We start from the raw sequence: 22,246 nt of genomic DNA on the forward strand, positions 1-22,246 counted from the left end.
ACCAACCTTTGCTCAACCCGCTGAAAATAAATTTGTCTATCAATTATTTTTAAATATACTTACATATTTGATATAATTGCTGAAAATAAAGTCAACTATTGTTTATTGTTAATTGCTTGAATATATAGAAGCTTTGAAGATGATTATAAACAATAGGTGCATTTATTTTAAGAAAATATATTTGATAGGTGTGTTATTTAAAAATAAACAATTGGTGATTTATTTTCAACGGGTCAAACAAAAATTGGTTTATTATTGACAACTTCCCCAATAAGGAATGATATTACCCAAACCAAAATGATATGCAACAATTCAATATTATTGCACACCTTCAAACATGTTGCGGATAAGTCAACTTCTACATGATTCGTTTGTTTGTTGTTTTCTAAAGCTTTGGATGAGTCAAGTTCATTTTCCTCTTAAAGTGTTCAACTTCTTTTTATAAATGAATTGTTTCATTCATCAACTTCAGAATAACATCCTTTTGCCATTTCATCATTGGATTGTCTACTTACCTGAACAACTTGCAGCTCCTTGTGTTTGTTTCACAATCATAGTCAAAAAATGCCACAAATCTTCTTCCTAGATTATCATTAGTCCAACCCCCTTTTGAATTTCAGCATTCTTGAAAGAACTTGACATCTTTTTGAAATTACAATCTTAATTTATAAAAAAATTATAACGAAGACTTAATAGTTGTTACTAATAACGAAAAATATATACTTGATTTTTTAATCAGCTTTTCTTTTTGTCCGCTCTTGCTAACAATGAACAAGATCTGACCACAAGCTTGAGCAAAGAGACGCTTATTCTAAAAAATAGTTTTTGGAAAGCTCTTTCATATATAGGTTTATTAAATTAAGCTTAATTAATTCCAAAATTCCATTCAATTACAAGTATTCCAAAAATTTAATGGTCACAGTATAAATTCCGGTACCCTTTTGGGGGCAGGCACAATGAAGGTTCAGTCGCATTTTGGATCCATTTTCAAATTTGTGACGCAAAACAGACTGCCAGAAAAGAGTTCAGAATCCATGAGCTAATTCATAGTGTTATTGATCTCAAATCTAGACGACTATAAACCGAAATTACAATTAATACATCCCTTGCTACTAGTTAATGAACTATGCTAACCTTTGCACTATTTACTCAAACAGCCGAGACAAGCAAGCAAGGCAAATAAAAAGCTATGGGATTTTATTCAAAATCAACCAGAACGGTGGCAAATGAAACAGAAAATAGAGGATGTGAGCTTCACACGTCCAAAAACGATTTCATAACCCCTCTTCTACATATGATTTCAATGCTTACGAAGCACAGTATAGAAATCAAGTATGGTAGAGTGAATCACCTCCGATAGGAGATCTGGTGAGTGAAAAATTTCACCAAGAGAAAGGGCTGGCTCCTAGCAAAAATATCTCATTCTCTACATCTTTTACCCACTGACAAACGCGGTTGCAGGTCTTGATTGCTAAAGCCTGTAAATTCAAATCATCATAGGCAACGTAAATCACATGTTAAATATCCACAGCAAAAGATTTTCATTTAGTCTGTCCCTAAGCTTGCTTCAACAAAGCAAATTTATGAAAAATTATATTTTAATTGAAGGTGATAAACTTAGTTACTATTTGGATTTTAAAAATAATAAAGCAAGAGAATTCATTATTACAGATTTTTGTGCCGTTATATAGAAACAAGAGCTACTGAAGGTGAATACATCAGCAAACATCAGAGATAAAACTATTTTTTGTTTAACAGGTTCACCGAAAAATAATTGTTTTCAGGTTTTGCTGATAAGCTCAATAGCACCTATACGAAACACTGGTCAGCTCATCCTTTTCCCTCCCTACCTTTAAAGCGTCAGGGTGGCTTTGGTGTCTTTGGTTCTGGAAACAGGGCTAAGCTTAAAAAAATTACATGATACAGAAGCAAAGAAGCAGGCAAGCTACAAGAAAAGTTCTTGACATCCCCACTTGCCACAAAGTGACAAACATTAGAAGCTACCTCTATGGTACTTTTTGAAAAAATCACAAAGTGAATATGTTTTGAGAAGAAAAACCACCCATTATTTCTCTCAATAAAGCAACCAAAAATATCCAAATACTCTTTCCACCCCTGCTTGCTTACAACACAAGAGTTTGTCACATACATCTTACAAGAGCTTAAATATGTCTAAACAAGAATCCAAAACGAAAAATATGATTGTTTGAACAGAAAAAAAAAACAAAAAAGAAAAACATATTTCACCTATAAAATCGTGTTTATAAGGTGGACTTTCCCATTTAAGTCCCGAAAATATATAATTGCACAAAAACACGTCAATGCTTCAATGCTGCGGAAGTAAATGAATGAGCTTCATGATTAAATATCTTATATTTAATAAATGGGATGCGGCAAATTCCCCCCAGCAAGAAAAATCTAAGACAAACAGCTGAACTCAGATAATAATTCCAAATTTTTCACAAGCTAGTGTGAGAGATTCTTACTATCAACTAGCTTAAAGAAACAGTGAAACATTAATTTACGAATGCTCTTTGATGTGATTGAACAGTTGTCACAATACAGTTACAGGCGTAGATCATACCTTGTCAGCAAGGGGGTCAAATGCAGCATATAGCTCAAAATCTGGTGTTACCCAGCAAAGTAGGACTGCAATTGATTAAAAAACGTGAACAAACTTTAGAAAGAAATAAAATAAAATAAGTATTTCATCTACATATAAAAAGTCAAAATTTACCATAATTCTCATCTCGTCGGTATTGGGTCTTGTGGGGACCAAATCCTTTATCGTGCATTGAGGCGTAGATCTTTTGGTAAGCTCTATACAATCTATGACAACAATAAGTTAGAGTTAATGGTTGGAGTTCATAAATGATACCATTCCAGATTAAGATAAGAAAACATCCTCAATGCTCTAAATTATCGTGCAAACCTTTTCTGCTGTTGAGATGTATTAATTGGCGATGAGAACTCTGAAGATATATACTGATCCATATAAATACTGCGATATATAAAATGCCAGAGTCCACAGGGACCACCAACACCGGTGTATGTATCTCTAAGTCTCTCTGGAGAATGTTGGCCTAAGTGGGAAGACGCCGAACCAGCTCGAGAAGACGGATCCACAGGCAAATCATCAACACGCATCCCACCTTCTAACATAGATCGTTGCACCTCACTGAGCACATTCGATTTTTGAAAAACAGCCTCAATACTTAACCTGCAGTAATTAATTCCCCCATGAAAAAAAAGAGGAATACATAAACATATGAAAAAGAACTCTGTACAACCCTCTAGAAACTGTTATCAGTTGCAATTTGCAAAATGTCTATTAGTTCATAAAAATATTAGTTAGCTACTTCAAAAATACTTCTTTTGTTTCATGTTAGTAGCAACATTTTTAACTTTAGAAAATGTCATAAGTAACAAAATTTCTAATTTGCATAATCCCCCCCCCCTGCGGTCTTTTTTGTCCCACTTTTTTCCTCTCCTTTTTTCACATTCTCTTCTATCTCCTCCCACTTGCCCCACTTATAGCCTCTGTCTTTCCACTATTTGTGCAAATTATTGGTTGCCCAACTAATATGAAAAGGAGAAACTAGTTTTATTTGAAAATTCCTTTCATCTGCTTTTTTCCCCTTGTCAAGCAAAAGCAACTATACTATTGTTGCCTAAGATATCCAAAAGAACAATTATTCAAAAAGTAAAGTCCTCTGTTCTTATCAGCTTTTTCTAAAAACAATTTCTTCATAAATTATGTTGGCAGTAACCCAAAAGCAAGGCCAAGCCAAGAACAAAAATTTGTGTACAAACATGAATTTTAAAGACAATGCATTAAATACCTGCATTCTTTGAGATGATAAAAGGAATCTGAGCTTGTAGTGAGTAGAATCAAGTATGTATTAACCTGCAACAACAAAGTCGGCAGATGTCAGAATTGTCCAACCTGATGCACAAATATTTAACTCTGTATGCTTCATTGGGTGAAGTAGAAGTCAATTCAGCCCATTTGTTAAAAAAGCTTCAAGTCACAATCAAATGCAAACCAAATTTTGAAAAGATGACACCTCTTATACAGAATTTCAACGAAAAATACACTTGCATACAAAAAGATTGCTCAAGGGGAAAAAACAAAGTAAAAATGACTTTGTGTCCAAGAGTGTTGAATGTAAATGATGCATCGCATGTTAATTGACCATATAATTCTAGAGGTAGAATCACACTTCAGAATAAATACAACGAAAAAATATATAAAATCCAGAAAACAGACCTCTAAATCAATTTAGCAATAAATAATTGTATCAACCACAAACTTCATGGAACAATGTAACTTACATCCAAATAATGGACATATGCATATAGAAACACCATTGGATTATATTTTGGCAGGCAAATTGGTGAAAAAGACTCCGATGTCCTGTATTTAAATGACATGAAAACCAACTTTGAGTTAAGATACAATCACGGAAGATGCATGATAAATGTGCAGAATAGAAGCATGGTAACATCCTGCTTAACCAATTTAAGTATCCATATAAAGCCATATGGCCCTACCTGACTTGAACTTCTCAGAATCTATCAATTAAATTCCCAAGGGATAATATATAGGGAGCAAACAGTAAATAAGCCCTAGAAAATGCCAAATGGACCATCTATCAAATATTTGTATACTTATCCACCATTGCATTCCCTCAAAGTTTCCAATTTCAGATCAAATTTGACATTTTGCATTACAGCAATCTACTGTTATCCCAATGTCTATTACAGTATATAGACAATCAGCAAGATAGTACCTCAAGTAAAACAAAGATTAGATGTTTCCAATGCCGGATAGCAATTATGACATACAAAAAGTCAGCAACTAGCATACAGATGATTTAATCCGAATTTCATCCCTCTGCCCCAGAGATAAACATTTTTGCTCACACTAAGGCTATTCGAGTGTCAGGCAATGAAGAAAAGGAGGCCATTGAGGTGTAAGCCATTCCTCCATGGCTTAAAATTTATTACGCCAGTGTTCCAAGTTCCAAATTTCAAGTTTTAACAACCAACTATAACCCCTGCTTTCTCGATTATCTTCCTCTTCAAGTGAACCAAAAAGGAAACCACGAAAAATATAGATCATCGAACAGTTCTTGTTCTTCCGAATTCTGTTAGAATATATCAACTAGTTGAGTGCTAGCTTATATTTATAATCCCATAAGCCACCTCTGGTCTGATCTGTACTGTTATTCTCATACAGTGCCAAAATTCTTTTCATACAGAGTACCACCACAAAATACTGCAGCACAAAAACCAAAATAAGGAAGAAACTTTCCTTGGCCCCAGAGACGAAGACAATTCTTCAAGTTTTTTATGCGAATGGCACAAATGCATTATAACATTCTGAATATAGATAAGAATATAATACTATAGAGCTGTTTGACACTAGATTTTACAAGAACGAACAAGGTTCGTATCTAAAACAATTATATACCCCATATTCCACAAGTGAATTCCATTCTAGTGAAAGCAGATAACTGAGAAGAAGGAATAGACACTAATGCGAAAGAATGACACAAGTATAAAAACTTAAGTGTACTTGCCTGAATGACTCTGATGACATAACAAAGTTTGACAATAGCAGCATATCATCTGGATGAAGAGAAGCCTTTTGTGCCCCAACAAAGCTGACAACCTGCAGCCTCAAATGGTAAGCTATATGAGGTAAACTACATGAGATCAGGGAAATGTCAAATTATATAAGCAAATACCTTGTGTTTACACATCAATATTGCAAACAAGACCCCTGAATCAACAACATCTTGCAATATAGAACCTGCAGCTTGCCTTGTTGGATAAGCAAGAGGTAGGCACGTATAGGCATGTAGAAAAGTAGCTGGGTTCCTAGATATAGATGTAATAAAGAATTAGTTCTTTATAAACCCTAATGGATGACATACATATCCTGATATCCTTCAATCAAATTTACAATGCATGAAACAGCTATTGAGCAACAATTACTTCCATAGTTCTACATAGAATATTTTATGGAGGTTCACTTATTACAAGCACCAATTGGTAACAGCTAACGCCTAATACTGTGAATTTATTTTATGCAATCACCATTCCAGCTTCACCTTCAAATAAGTGTTGATAATACTTCAAATGATACAGTGAAAAATATATTGAGAATATGACATACATCTCCTAATCCTATCTTGTCTGTTTTGGGTGAAGTGCACCATTCTTGGTGGCAAACAAATCAAGAAAAGAATATAAAAGGCATTAAGGGAAGGACAAGTGGTTTTAATTTTTTTAGGGAATGTGATGTTGTCAATGTCCGCACCTATGTCAAATGAACCCCCATAAATTTGTGCAAAAGAGAAATACCGGATATTTTCAGAAGGGACAAAGTTGCATTTCGTAAAAAAAAATTGAAAAAAGAAAGAAGACTTCTAAAAAATATATGGTTCTTGTATTGAAAGATTTAAAACAACATTATTTTAATAACTAATCTCAAACTCTAAAGAAATTGACAGCCAAGCATGAAAGATAAAGATCCTCACATTCATTACCCCATTGCAATGTAAAATAAAGGCCAAGTGTATGAATTTTTAAGCATGAAGGAATTTACCGCTGCACATCAGTAACAAAGACACACACCAAATAATTCTGCTTTAAAAATACCCAGAAATTATTAAATTTAAAATCTGTGAATTATCCTTCTCAAGCTAGAAACACAACAATAAAACTACCAGCAGAATTTCCCAGAATTGATAGCACATCCAATTTTTATTTGTACAACAAGAACAGAGAAGGAGCAAATTAAAAGCCAGGACTCCTAAATTGGACACCTATCAACATGTAAATTTTGTACTTAAGGTACTCTTAACACTCCTAATCGTATCACGTGTTGTTTGCCGGAGTGTCATAATCTACAAATACGATGATGGGGCACTTTAAAATAACCATTAAGTTGGTTGTATTATGTAACAGATCGCTAAGACCCGTTACCGAAACTAGATCGTATGGACACTTCGAGTCTATCCACTAACTCCCAAAGACCAATTCCTTCTTATTAATATTCAAAAGCTAATCAATTATTACAAGGGTGGCTCTATATATAGCCTAAACCCCAAGAGACTACTAAAAAAACAACTAATCTTATTACAAAATATCAAGACTAATTAAATGTGGAATGTCGATGATGCCCTTGGGCCCCTTTGACCCGAGTCATTACATATTATTGTGCATCAGATCCTCCAATACCTTCTTGTGTCTAAAACTACAAATACGATTTTGAGTAACATAGATCTATAACATTGTTTTATACAAGAATAAACAACAACTTCAATCTCAAAAGAAACATTTTGCACTAAGAATATTCCATGTTAATTGCCAACTTCAAGCATCAAATGAAATGACTTATTATCACTCATTTGATTATCAAGTGATTTTACATCAAATAAAAGGAAATTGCTTCCCCTATTAACTTGATACGGCAAAATGTGAAGGGGAGCATAAAAAAATTAAACAGAGGGAAGACGGAGATAGAGATAGGGAAAAAAGGTGGCATGTGTGATTAGAAGAGAACAGAAAAAAGATAAACCAAAAACGGTATTGTTGCACATAATTTGTAACTTCCCAAAAGCGAAGCATTGCAAGTTAAAAATGCAGGAAGTATTAGATAAGTCATAGAGAATACAAACAAAGAAAAAGACACCAAAGAAAAACCTCCATGGCACCATGTACAGAGGACCATACAAACTTCTCGTTTTCTTGGTCTATCATGCATATTTATTCACAAAATCAAGGAAAGATATTCGCGCAAGTTTACCATTTTTGCAACTACAAATAACCCTTTAAAAAGGAAAACTAAGATTATTTAACCAAAAGAGACCCATCTCAGCACCTATCAAACTGATACTTCAGTCTTCATGTACATGATCACCAAAATCCAAACATGTTTTCCAAAGAGTTGTTTACGAAAAAACCAGCAACCAATAAGAGGCAGCATATAGTACAAATGAAATATACTCTTATTAGGCAAAACAAAGAAGCATCATAACATGCACATGTGAGTTTCCACTCTCACGGTCCAATTGGACCAACTGTGCAACAGAAATACAAGGATGAAAAAAATATACCAACTAAAGGAATGGACGAGAGAGGAAAAAACAGCATCAGTGCCACCAAGCAAAGGTGTCATATCAAACTTTGGATTCTTTTCAAAACATCTATTCACAGACTTCGTCAAAATAAGGATCATCTGCATACAAAGTTCACCAAGGCAAAAATCAAGTTAAAATTTCCACACATTAAGCAATACCACAAAGTGACGAGAACATGTGAAAAGGGAAGCTACCTGACCATAGAGCATCTTCAACTGTCCCATTAAAGAATCATAAGGCTCCTCTGTGCAACTTATACAGACCAAGTAAATTGGTCCTTCTACAAGAAAAACCACCTAAAGATATAGGAGTATAAGTTAATAAGTTAGACGCTTTTGAAATTCGATAGGACTGTGATAATATGACTACTCAAATATTCCATAAACCAAAATCCCTTTCCACACTCCAAGCAAGAGCACATATTATGAACCAATTAAAATAGCAACATCAAGAAGGAATACATCTACATCGGCTATCAAAATTGTAGTTTGGAACTCATAATGTAACAGCTAAATCACTACAGAAAAACACGACAACAGATGAAAAAAGAAAATAACAAGTGAGTGGGCAAGCATTTAAGCACATATTGAAACACCAACCTGATGCTTTCCTGCCCGAACCAATTTGACTCTATCACCCCTGAAAAAATAGATAGACTAGCATATTGGTTTACAGAAGAAGTAAAGTAACCATAAGCCTGCATGTCGGAAAACAAGAATTTGCCCACTCTTTCTAGTGAAATACACTTACCCATTTTCAACAAAAGAAATTATAGCTTGCAAGGTTGCCGAAAATCCAGCAAGTTTATGCTCATCGCCATACCTATGACAAGGCATTGCAAACCTTTTAAAATTACTAATATAACAAGTCCGAACCCAGATGGTAGCAATGAATTAACAGCATGACAACTTTAAGGCAGAAGATGACCTGGAATATATAGGTTTCCCAGAGTGACTGAGAATGAAAAAGTGCTTTTTCCTTTTCCTCCATGAGATAGAAGCATCATCCTGCAATGCATATAGAATTTACTCTCAAGGTTCCATACAAAAACAAAACATTCATGATTGGAATTCATAAATGTCTTCCCATACTTGATACCAATCCTTCCATTCTATATAATCTATTCACTAAACTTTTCTTATCCCCTATAATATAACATCACTTGATGATGTATGTGATCTCGAGACCTAAGGTAACACACAACCTAATAAAGACTCTAATTGTTTGATGGGTAACTCAAAGAGGATAAGATTGAACTTAAGAACGTCTAGTGTGTGCAAGAGGCGAATTTTGATAAAATAAGATGGGATGTCGTGTGATATTATGTGATATAATTTTGAAACAGAGAGTTGATAAGGAAAATGGAGAAAATAAGAAAGGAGATGGAGATGAATGCAAATGCCCTTTGTTGATGCAATCACACCACAACTTAGAACAAGTAATCAATGTTTATGAAGTGAAGGTGATTGAACCTTATTGATAAGTCACACGCAATAAGGAACAAGTAGAAATATGAATAGATAAACGAACAATGACATGTAATGTCAGGAGATTAGAAATGAATAATAAATGATTCTAAATATTCTTGTTGATACAGATTCACCACAACATATGATGAAGGACGAATAGATTAGCAACTTTAATTTCCAATGATATCGATGAAACACATTGAAAATCAAAGGTTTTCAATATCACAGCCCATGCGCCACCATGATTTGAAGACTTTCTAAGTTAAAATCCAAGAACAAAGGGTAAGACAAAGGGATAGAAACAAAGTTTCTGATTTTACAACACAAACTCCTAGCTACTAATATCGTTAAAATACTACAATTCAAATAATAGACATTAAATAAAACACTCGAACTAAAACAGCCTAATCAACTAGGAGTTCATATATAAAATTATTACAACCAAAATAAAAACATAAGTAAATGATAGGTAAAAGCTAAAAAATATCTATCTTTTCTTGAATGAATGGATGATGGATTGCGATGGAATTTTAATAAATGAGGATGGATCGACATAACCTACAGTTGAATTCCACTACTGCTTGCATTATTATTTTGCAATCTTCTCTCATTTGCAATGGAATCGGCATAGTTCTTTGGTTCAATTATACCGAACCAAAAGAACAAATTGAACCATGACGCTTTTTATCTGATTTTGATAGAACATGTGTTTGACAAGAACCAACCAGAACAAGCCTCTTTGTTATGAAAAGGGCAATGCTCAATGGTAACTGAATCACATATTCCCCAATAAGTGGAAATAATAAAAACGAAATTCCTTGTCATATTGAGTCATTGTAGACAAATTGCATAATCATACAAGTTGGTAAAACTAATAAGGTTGTGTACATTTACCCCCAAACTACTCGGACCACACAAGACCCAATTTGGTAGAATCTAGGCAATGTCATGTTATTGTTGTTCACTACATGGCAACACAATTTATATTTCCAGAACTTGGTATCAAATTGATTTTACTCTTACAAAAAAAGCAAGGCAATCACACGTTGCCTCACGCCTTGAACAAGGCAGCAATTGTAAGAAGTCAGTAATAGCCACTGATGAGGGGCTCGAACAAGTGGGTATAATACTCGAACTAGCACTTCATCATTCATGACGTGGGCTTTTTCCCCATTTATAGGGACATTACTCCTAGTAAAAATAGATCATTACACTCTAACCTATGTGGATTCTAACCCCAACACCTATACACAAAGCATACCTTCTTCTCTCGCTCTATTCTAGTGTAATACTCTCTCTTTCCTAGTGTAACACTCCATTGTATTGAACTCTTGTGAACTTTATTGTTTTTCTACTATTAATCAAAGCTAGCTACCACTAAGGACGTAGTCCAAGTTGAGTGAACCTCGTAAATTGTGCATTTATTTATTATTGTACTTATTTCCTATTTAATTCACTCCGAGTTCATTGGTTATAATTGTTTTTGAATAAGAGTCTCTATACCTCTGTTCTAGGGTGTTTTTAGGAAGTTAAACCTTTAGACTCTACTCTTGTCTAATTTCAATTGGTATTAGAGCCAAAGTGTTTATTGGTGGTATTTAGGAGTGTAATAATGGTGAAACATGCCTTCAATTTAGCTAGATATTGAGAAGTTCGATAGATGTGTAAAATTTGGCTGATGACAAGTCAATGAAGGCATTAGTGATATAAAGTGGGGTGCACAAAGCCAATGATGGTGTAGAAAATAAAGCGAAAGGGACGAATTTATGCTAGATGGGATAAGATAGACTCAAAGACTTCATCGGCAATACAAATTTTGTCTTGCATATAATGTACTAAGAGTAGTGAAGGATACCACAATCAAGGGGAGATGAGAAAAGTTAGAGTTTCTTTACATGGCAAAGAGTGTGACCAACCGACTAGACTTTACAATCTTCGCTTGGAGAAAGGTAAACTTGTAAAGTCTCATCTTGATGAATTTTATTCTATCGTTATGGATTTTAAAAAAATTGATTTGAAATTTAACGATGAGGACTTAGATATATAGTTGGTGTATTCTTTGCCACCGTTTTACAAGCACCTTAGGGAGACCTTATTTTAAGGTAGAGAGAATTTGAGTAGTAATGATGTTAAGAATGTCTTGACAATTGACACAAAAAGACTATTGATACCCAATTGTCACAAAAATCATCTAGTGCCTCAAATGATGGCTTGTTTGTGAGGGGAAAAACTAATGAGAGGGATCACTAATGGTAAGGGAAACAAGGACAAGGGGAGGTCTAAATCTTAAGGGTCAAATAAGAACAAAATTTGCAACTATTGTAAGCTCGAGGGCCACATCAAAAAAAAAAAAAAAAAAAAAAGGTTTGTTAGAATTGGAAAAGGAAACATTTTAATGATGATGAAAGGTCTAAGAAGGAAACTAACAACGCTGATGCTAGTTATGTGAATAATAGTGATGATCACGGTGTTCAAGTTGCCACACATAAGTACAAAGGTGGTGAATTATTGACTCTATATGTTCTTTTTATATGACATCCAACAAGGGTTTGTTCTCCACCTATAAAAGAGTATATAGAGGAAGTGTGATGATGGGCAATGTGGCTCAAAGGTCTAGTAGGTGAAATTTTTCATAAGATGAGCTTGGTGGATGTTCATTGTGATTGCGAAAACGCAATCCATTTGGCTAGAAATCAAAACACATTCCATGGAAGAACCAAGCACATTGACGTTAGGTACAATTTTGTCATGACTCGTGTCAAAGGATCAAAGGGCATTATCAACATTTCACATTTAATTAGTCTTAATGTTTTGTTAGTTAGAATAGATGTTATTTTTTTAGTAGTCTCTTGGGGCTTAGACTACATATAAAGCCACCAATAATTTTTTAGCTTTTTGGAATATTAATAATAAGGAAAGTCCTTTTGGGAGTCATTGGGCAGACTCGAATTGTTCAAACTATCGAGTTTCGGTAACGGATATTGACTGGTGTGTTACAAAAGGTATCAGAGAGGTACGATTCCGGTGACCGGAGACTTGCCAACGACGGCATAATATGGGAGACAGACTATTGGAAATTGCTGAAACAATATAATCAGTTGACTATAGCATTAGTCAAACAACTAAAAGAAGACACTTAAGATATGAAAGAAATGGTCAAGAATAAGTTTCAAGACTACAAGAAACTTGTTCCTTGTATTGAAGAAAACACCATTTGTGAAGATTCAGGGTTTAATAAAGAGATTGAAGGAAAAATAAATTTAAAGTTTAAAGAAGAGATTAAGGATATATGTGAGGAACAAATAACAGTTCATGAAGAGAATTTGAATGACAAAAAAAGAACCCAAATGTGAACCGGTGGTGGGTTGTCGGACTAGGGTATAAGGCAGTATGGGAGAAGATGTTAGGGTTTTTTTTTGGGTGAAGGCACTGTTGTTTGTAGGGTATTTGGTTGTGAGGAGAAATGGGGAATTAAAAGAGCTGTTAACTCAGCTGGCAAAGACGCAATAGTGACTATTATTGACTTTACTAATGACGTCATTGCTGATGTCAGCATAATGGCAAAGGGCTGGATTTCTGGTGAAATCTGAAAAGGCTGGAATTTGGATTAGACACGGGAATGGAGGATGTCACACGTTTGAGGACAACTAATTGGACACATAAGGCTAATTTTTATCCACCTTGAGGGCAAGGTGGAACTTCAGGAGGTCGGTAATGTCATGACTCGGGTCAAAGGGTCAAAGGGCATTATCGACATTCACATTTAATTAGTCTTTATGTTTTGTTAGTTAGAATAGATGTTATTTTTTTAGTAGTCTCTTGGGGCTTAGACTACATATAAAGCCACCCTTGTAATAATTTTTTAGCTTTTTGGAATATTAATAATAAGGAAAGTCCTTTTGGGAGTCATTAGGCAGACTCGAATTGTCCAAACTATCAAGTTTCGGTAACAGATATTGATCGGTGTGTTACAAATTTCATCTGAGATGAAGTTGAAAGCAAGAGGTTGAGTTTGGTGAAGATAAGTACCAATGACAACTTTTCCAATATGATGATTAAGCCATTGCCCACCAACAAGTTCACATTGTGTATGGACTTGGTTGGTTTAGCTCCTTGCTTTATGTGAAGCCCTTTGAGGCATTATGTTTTGTGTTAGTTTGGATTATTAGTAGTGTGTTGAATGAAGTGTCTCAGAGAATAAGTGATTTGGGTGGACTCAAGTCAAGGTGCATTGTTGACATTGGTGATTTTAGATTCCTATCAACAATAAATTCAACAAATGCTACCCGAACACGGTGTTTTATACATAAACTTTCATTTTTGAGTGTTTTAACATCTTTTACAATTTGACTTTGAAATTTATGAGTAACTAGTGAAAAATGTGCTTTGACATGATCAATTTAAGTTGAAACACAAACCATAGAAGAATAAAAGCAATATAAAATTACATAAATAATATAGTTCACAAGAACCCAATACAATGGAGTATTACACAAGAGAAGAGGGAGAGAAGAAGGAAGGCTTTGTGTTTAGGTTTTAGGATTAGAATCAAAATAAGTTAGAGTGTATGTTGCCCTAACTCTTCAAGTAAATCTAATGGTGGATATTGATCTTTTTTAAAAATTTTCCCATAAATAATCCTTAGCATCCTTCTTATCTGGTATAATCATTAGACTCATAATGTGATTGCATGTGCTATTGATAGATTTGAGTGTGCATCTTGGTGTGTCAAGAGGGTGATCGAGACATTAGGAGATATAAGTGATGAGGTGGTACAAGGTAAAGAGCTTATGAGGGATGTGGAACCTTGGTGCTCAAACAAGGCAAGAACAGGCTGCCTCAGGCCTTGAACGAGGCAGAAATTGCAAGTAAATAGCACCTGATGATGTGCTCGAACGAGGAACCAAGAACCTCATCACGGTAGTTTTCCCGGCTTCCTTTCATCAATTGTAACGTGGGCTTTTTGCCCTAATCACTGGAATATTACTCCAAGTATAAATAGGAGATCATGACACTCTAACCTATGTTGATTCTAACCCTAAGACCTAAACACAAGGCCTACCTTCTTCTCTCCCTCTTCCCTGGTGTAATACTCCATTGTATTGAGTTGTTCTGAACTACATTGTTTCTTTACTATTAATCAAAGAGCCCAAGTTGGATGAACCTCATAAAATTATGTTTGTGTTTATTATTGCATTTATTTCTTAATGATTTCATTCCTTGTTTGTTGATTATATTGTTTGTGAGCAAAAGTCTTACCTCTTTTCGTGGGTGTTTTCAATGATAGAGTTTGAACCTTTAGACCCTAATCTTGTCTCATTTCAGATGTGACTAGGTTCTACTTAGTTGGTTACCCTTCTTCATCTGGGCTTGGAACTAGCAAAGACCAGTTTTCACGGTAAATTTTATAGTCTTACATAGTCAAATCAATACTTAAATATCACAAATAAGCACTTTCATTAAAAAAAAAAAAAAGTATTACAATTAAGTGAAAAAGTAAGATAAACCTCATTAACATGCCGCTTGCCGGGAACCCAAACATGTTGAGATTGAGAATCTCCAACACCATTAACCAAAACCCTATCTTTTTCTCTAACTTGATCATCATTATCCTTCTCAACCTCCTCAATTCCAGATGCAGACCCAGTGCTAGCACTACTACTTCCTCTCTCTCCAGCATATCCGCTACTGCTAGGGCTTTCCGGTTCCACCACCTCTTTACTCGCGCTCACGTTATTGCAATTACTTTCTCTCTCGTCTGACTCAACCTGAATTACCGGCAAGGGAGTTCGATCACTTTCTTCAATTATTTCATCAGGAACTGAATTCGCATCTGCAGAATTTGATGAAATTAAAGACGACGGTTCATGGTGATGATCGGAAATGCCGTCGTTAAGCGGAGTGAATGTGAGTAAGCTCAGGTGATCATCAATGGGGGTTTCATGGTTGATATTGTGATTAACAGGAGTACTAGGGTTTGAGTTAAGATTATGGTCAGCGGCGGAATCGTAAGCGGAATCAGAATGGGAACCGGAATCGGAATCGGAATCGGAGGCCATAGGAAGGAAGAGAAGCAGCAGCAGTAACAACAGTAACACCTATGGCCTCACAGCTAGAAATTTAGGAATGAAGAGAGAGATTACAGAAAGTAAGGAATGGGAATGAAATGAGAGATTGAATGGTTGGAGAAGGATAGTTCCATGATTTTCAGTTTTCAGCGATGAAGAGGAGGTTTGATCTGGGAGAAAATCGAAAGGGAAAGAAAGGAAACGTGGAATGTCCAATTGAATATGGAGATGAATCCAATATGGCAAACAATTGATCAGACCAGTTGGTAGGTGTGTGCGCCGCGTGGGATTTGGGCGGATCAGAGTTCGTTTTATTCTCGAAAATACTTGTACGAAGAGGAATATCTAAAAAAATAACACGATTTATTACTAACAGTGAATTAAAATAAATGGTTAAAAATTTAGTCAAGGGTGAAGTTGCTGGTACTAACAACGACTTAAGGGTTGACTGGTCAAACCTTAGTGTCGCTGTTACTAACAGCGACTTTAACCTTGACCTGGTTTGACTTTTATTGACTTTTTTGTATGATTTAAACTAGCCGTTGTAAAATTGAAAAATAACCGTTATGAAGTTGAAAATAGTCGTTGTTATTATGTTCCATAAATAGCTCAATCATTTCCCTACTTCATTGTATCCAAACTCCATCATTCTTATTCTAGTTAATCGATTTTGAAGGTAACGTAAAGTATTATGTTAATATTATTCTCAATTTATAAATGTTAATATTATTTTTGAATGTTTACTTATGTTACTATATCATATGTGTTCCGTAGATGTCACAGGAGCATTCTATTGAAGAACTTTGTGATTGTGGTTATGAAGTTGAGATTAATACAGATTGGAGCGACATCGATCCTGTCCGTGCTTTTGTTGCTTGTCCTTTCTACGATAAACATGTGATAATACGATAAACATATATACACATCTACATATATATTACAAAATATACACAATAGTCCACATGTTATAAATATTCAATATATACAAAACGTTACTAATGTTTAATATATAAAAACCGTATACTAATGCTAATCCTCCTCTTGTACCCTCTCTAACTGTGACGGTCTTTTACGCCTCCTACGATAGTAAGAGGCCGTCGCATGACGCTCGGGTAGGAGAGGTGATTGATACTGGGATGATCCAACACCCTGTGAGGACCCGACACCATAGTCGAGGCACGTTAAGTCTACCTCCTCAAGATGATTGTCGGCATGATGAGGAGATGACCTCTGCTCGTCCATAGTGGTGTCAGGCACAGTGACTTCTAAAATAAAGAGCTGAAACTATGTCCCTAGGAGTATGCCTTGGGCAATCTCCCGTACAGGCTCCTCCTGGCTGGAGCTGATGACAGCTGCAATGCCCTGTGCCTGCATTCAATTTGAAGTTAATAAAATCTATAATATGTAAGTTTTATGGATAATAATCAACATGGAAGAATACTTACAAACTGTGTTATCGTCGGTGCTGCGGCAGCGTACTGGGCGGCTGCGATACCTCGTGGTGTCATCCATCGACGAGTGATGGAGAGGAACCACAGCATGTAATCTGTAGAAGTAGGTGCGCCTACAGCATCGATCGGCGCACCTTGGGCCAGCAGCTCTAACATGTGATCCCAACGAGCTATATGGCGCCAGTTGATCTCCAACCAGTTCTTGGGTTCCCGACCATTCCGTGAGTTGTGATGGAGATCCGCCACTGTGTCACAAGGTGGCGGGATGCCCTATACCATCCCAAATTGGCGCAGTACGCTCTCAGGGAGATGCACTTCGACTATGTCGAAGCATATCAAAGGTACAGATGCTCTCCACGCCCCTGACAATATCCCTGAGTGCTGAGGCAATGCTGCGTATGCTTCAGCAGGGTAAGGGTCCCATCGAAACTACACGTGAAAATGTAATTAATAAATTACGCAATGTGATAGTTACAAGACTAGTAAGTGAAGCCTTTACCTGGTCAGCTCGAAGTAGATCCAATTGATCGCGATAGAAGCCCACGCCAGATCCTGTATGGGTCCTTGTACGTTTATCAAAGTACCAACGCGATCCATACGGCACATGTGGGGGTGGAAGAATTGGTGGCGCAAATGCACCACGTCCCACAGTCCTCATCGGTTGCCCAATGAGAATGTTCTCCCACGCCCAAAGCTATGAATTACAGATATAAGTAAGTAAACGAAACATAAGAACAAATTAAGAAACAAAGCAATAACATGTAAAGTTAGTATTACCTGGAGAATAATTAGGGGCCCAGCGATCTCCTTCACGTTCTTCCGTGAAGCGTCACACAGTCTCCTGTACAGATAACCTAGAGCTGCGGAACCCTAGCTGTAACCGGAGATGACCTCCCATGGCGGATCAAGCAATGTCAAGTACAAAAGTTGTACCCTGTTGCCAGTCTTGTTGGAGAACAAGACAACACCAATTAGATATAAGAGATACGCCTTCAATGGTAGCCTCATCAGCACCTTCAGGGAGGTGCGAGAAGTTTTGCGCAAGCTATGTTACGCGCAACTCACTCCCTTTGGATACCTCTGGGGGGGTCGGACTCCTAAGACCCTGTGAACTATATCTTGCCAACTATCGAGTTGGCGTCCAACGGTACAGACGACATGTCCCTCAATGGGAAGCCGTGTAAGCACAGCTACGTCAAGGTAAGCACTGTTTGATTTGAAGTCTCAGTTCGGTACTCAACGTTCCTACGAATATGATACAATCTAACAGCATCCAACAAGGCATCCTTATTATCAAACATCATACCCTTTTGAAACTCTCCTTCATCGATGTAGGTTGTATCACATGCCAAAGACCTCCAAGAGTTGTCCTCAACGTGTTCATCTAGAGGGGGAACTAGTGCATAAGGTGTAGAAGCAACGATTGTTGGAATGTTACATGTCATTAGCTAGAGCCTCCTCATCAACACCCACATCATCCTCAGAAGGAGCTTCAACGAATTCATTACTCTCACTATTAACATCATCCTAAGGCTCATTTGTATCTTCTAAGTTAAAAGTATTATCATTTGAGACTTGAATTTGAAGTTGATTGGGTTCATTAGAAGGAGAAGAAGAAGATGGCATAATGGGATTTTGGGTTTCTTGGGTAGGGAAGGGCGTAGGAGAAGGAGCAGAAGAAGTTACATTCAGGAATGCATTTGTTTCTACAACATTGACATCTTGATTCCCTAGGGATACCTCTTCTACATATAACTCTAAAGAAGGAATAGAGGTAGACTTTGTATACTCCCACATTGCATCTATAGCCTTCTCATCCTCAACCGGAAGAGCTAACAATTCTCCACTCATATTGTATTTAAAACTTACATTAACAGTACTTCTTGTAGTGTCAATGCCAATCTTAGAGCATTTAAGATGTTTAAATTCATTCAAATCCATGTTTGAGTTGCATGCAAATAGTTTACGTCTTCCTCCAACATACTTAACATTGCTACTACTTGATCGAATTGAACCATTCCAAAAACATACAACAGTCACACGAAATGAAGCCATTTCTACAAGAATACGTACAAAATCAACATCACCATCAAGTTCATAACAAACGCAAGTATATTGTTAAACAACCCTCACAACTAGAGTTCACAACATTCATAACAACACTTAAAAACAAGGCACATTGATTATTGACTGCATAATTATATATATAATTTACATATTTAGGGTTTGCATTCAAACATTCTCTACATTAAATTCAAACATTTTCTACATTAAATTCAAACATTTTCTACATTAAATTCATGAACAAAAAACCTCATTATGAAGATTATGGCAAATAACAACTAAATTTGACATATTTGTAGAGTTTAAGAGTAAATGAACACTATAAATGACATACTTTTTAAAAATAAAAATAACTAAAAATTTTCTAATAAAAAGGTACCTTAATAAGCTGTAGATCACCAAGGAGTAGTAATTTGCAAGTTTATGAACCTGCATTTAGTTGAAAGTTCATGAAGAAATATAAACCTTAATTTTCGAAAAAAGATTTAAAAAAAAAATTATTACCTGAAGTGAATGTAGGAAGATGATAGAACTAATTAGTAGTAGGAACTTGGAAATTTGACGAGATTAATTGGAGGATTGAAGTTCATTTTGAATGGTGGAAAGGAGAGGGAGATTTTCGTGGATAAGGGCTAGGAAACGAAGTAATGCGAAATGAGGAAGGAGGAAGAAGACTGATGTATTTAGGCATGCCTAAAATCGCTGTTAGTAACAACGACATTAAGGTTTGACCAGTGAACCCTTAAGTCGCTGTTAGTAACAACGACTTCACCATTGACTAAATTTTTGACCATTTGTTTTAATTCGCTGTTAGTAAGTACGAGTATACACCAAGCCTAGCTTTGGAGCCAAGGACGCTTATTTTGGGAATAAAGTTTGAACGACGCTTGTTTTTTTGAATAAATTCATTAAAACTTCTTATATTTTTCAAATTTTCTATGAAGAGTCGATTTCAGTAAGAATCAAGTTTATACGAAAATCGTGAGAATTAATCTTTTTGATAAAAATTTGTAATTTTTTCACTAAAAAGATGTTACTTTTGAACAAAAAAAATGTTACTTTTAGAAAAAAAATATAAATACAAAGTGAAACATGTTTTTCGAAAAGTAACACCTTTTAACGTTAAAAGTAACACCTTATTGTGATTTTTTTTCAAAATTTTTTCTTAAAGTGATACTTTTTTGTTTAAAAGTATCATCTTTTATTTCAAAAAAAAGTAACACTTTTTTTGCTTAAAAGTAACACTTTTTTAGTAAAACAAGTAACACTTTTTTGTCAGGTAGATTAGTTCTTACGGTTCTCATATAAGGATGATTCTCACTTGAACTTCTGCCCTTTTATGAATTATATAGTTGGTATTGAATAGCTTCATTTGTAGAAATTATGAAAATATAAATTTCTTATCTTAAGACGATTTTATTAAGAAACAGCCTCTGGTCTCTTATAAAAGTGGCTATCAAAATAATGACCCAATAAATATATATAATGAGTTACCACAATTGAGAGGAATTTTTTTTTTCAAATACTGTTGATGTAAAAATGATATAAGGTTTTCTATTTCTTCGCATGTGATTTAAAATCGTATGATATTCTCTGCAGTATTAAACGTTGAATGTTTCAATGGTTCGTTAAATTCGCTGAATACCCTATACACAACTTATTAAAAAATGGGAAGGTAATTGGAAAAGGGTGTTGAATAGACCTGTGGCTCAACACGGCTATCCTACTATGCTTTGCCTGCTAAGGGGCTGGCTTTTGGTGGAGTCGGTACCACACAGCATAACTTGTGGTTGTATGGGCCCGCTTAGGCACGACTCATGACAATATGATTCGATCATGCCCACCTTTAAGGTTAATATATTACTGTTTATTATATAGTCGATGTCCTATGACTAACCCATTAAGCATATATACCCATGTAAAATTATTTACATCATGTTCACCAAACAAAAAAATCAATTGATGGTAATTTATTTATGTTTTTCGAGGCATTGAGAGTTAGTTGTATACTTATACAAACAAGTGCTTCCTTAACATTGCTCAAGAAAGGGAGAGCCTTAAAAGGTTATTGAAGGTCGAGAATGAGAAAGATTCATTTTAGGAAGCAAATTGCTTTTGGAGAGGGTGTAGTGGTAGCACTTGAAAGTGTTAAGAAAAAGCTTGATAACGTGAGATTTGTGTCTAAGTTTGAAAGGAACCTCATATCAGTTGAAACATTGGAAGAAAAAGGATGTGCCTGCAAAACTTGTGATGGAGCGTGGTGCTCAAGAAGGCAGAAAGGAATAGACAGGCCCGGTCCTAAAGTTTTTTGGAGCCTTAGGTCAAATAGTAATTTAGGGCTCTTTAAAAAATTAAGTGCAAGGATGAATATTCATACAACAATATAAATTCAAATAAGAGGTCCAAACATAAAAGAAAAAGTAAAGTTTACAGAACTAAGATGAATTGAAAATCCATACTTAGCACTAAAAAAGGCCAAAAAAATAGTGTTTGTATGACCGCATTTGGAAGATCCAAGAATAGTTCAATGCAATACCAGCTGGTCCACAAAGATCAGAAAGTATCTGATCAATCCGCTTGACCAGCCTTCTTAGGGCTCGACCTAGTCGAGCGTGTAGCAGCCCATGTTCTGCTTTGTTCGCAGCTTCTGTTTTGCGGGAGTAAGTTGTTATGGGCTTTTGCTCTACCTTTAGTACATGACTTCTAGTATAAATAGAAGCCCTTACACTCATACATAGATTCATTCTAACCCTAAGCTAAAACACAAACCCTACTCTTTCTCTTCTCTCTTCTTCTAAGCATAATACTCTCCATTGTAAGAGTTTTTTGAGAACTTCATTGATATTCTCTACAACGCAAACATTGGGTGAACCTCGTAAAACTTAGTGCCTTTGTTTATTGCATTATTTATTATTGTTTTTCATCATAGTTCATAGAAGTGATAGTTGTTTCAACACACATAACACCCCTACCATTGTTCTTGGGTATTATAGGGATAAAGCTTGAATCCTCATGCCGTAGAGTGCTTCTTATTTCAGGAT

General features: G+C 35.6%; 1 protein-coding gene across 1 annotated transcript; it reads right to left on the reverse strand.

Moving 5' to 3' along the window:
• Window positions 1–185: 185 nt before the first annotated feature.
• LOC130817500 (vacuolar fusion protein MON1 homolog) lies at window positions 186–15,984 on the reverse strand. The gene is made up of 14 exons (XM_057683235.1): window positions 15,130–15,984; window positions 9,081–9,160; window positions 8,904–8,975; window positions 8,753–8,792; window positions 8,348–8,449; window positions 8,130–8,251; window positions 5,754–5,886; window positions 5,586–5,677; window positions 4,336–4,417; window positions 3,843–3,907; window positions 2,933–3,220; window positions 2,738–2,829; window positions 2,585–2,649; window positions 186–1,478 (listed from the first exon to the last, which is right to left on the reverse strand). Exons 1-14 carry the CDS (start codon window positions 15,679–15,681, stop codon window positions 1,383–1,385), a joined length of 1,881 nt encoding a protein of 626 aa, XP_057539218.1. The 5' UTR covers window positions 15,682–15,984; the 3' UTR covers window positions 186–1,382.
• Window positions 15,985–22,246: the final 6,262 nt, after the last annotated feature.

The sequence above is a fragment of the Amaranthus tricolor genome, chromosome 7 (assembly GCF_026212465.1).
Source record: "Amaranthus tricolor cultivar Red isolate AtriRed21 chromosome 7, ASM2621246v1, whole genome shotgun sequence".
Taxonomy (NCBI): Eukaryota; Viridiplantae; Streptophyta; class Magnoliopsida; order Caryophyllales; family Amaranthaceae; genus Amaranthus; species Amaranthus tricolor.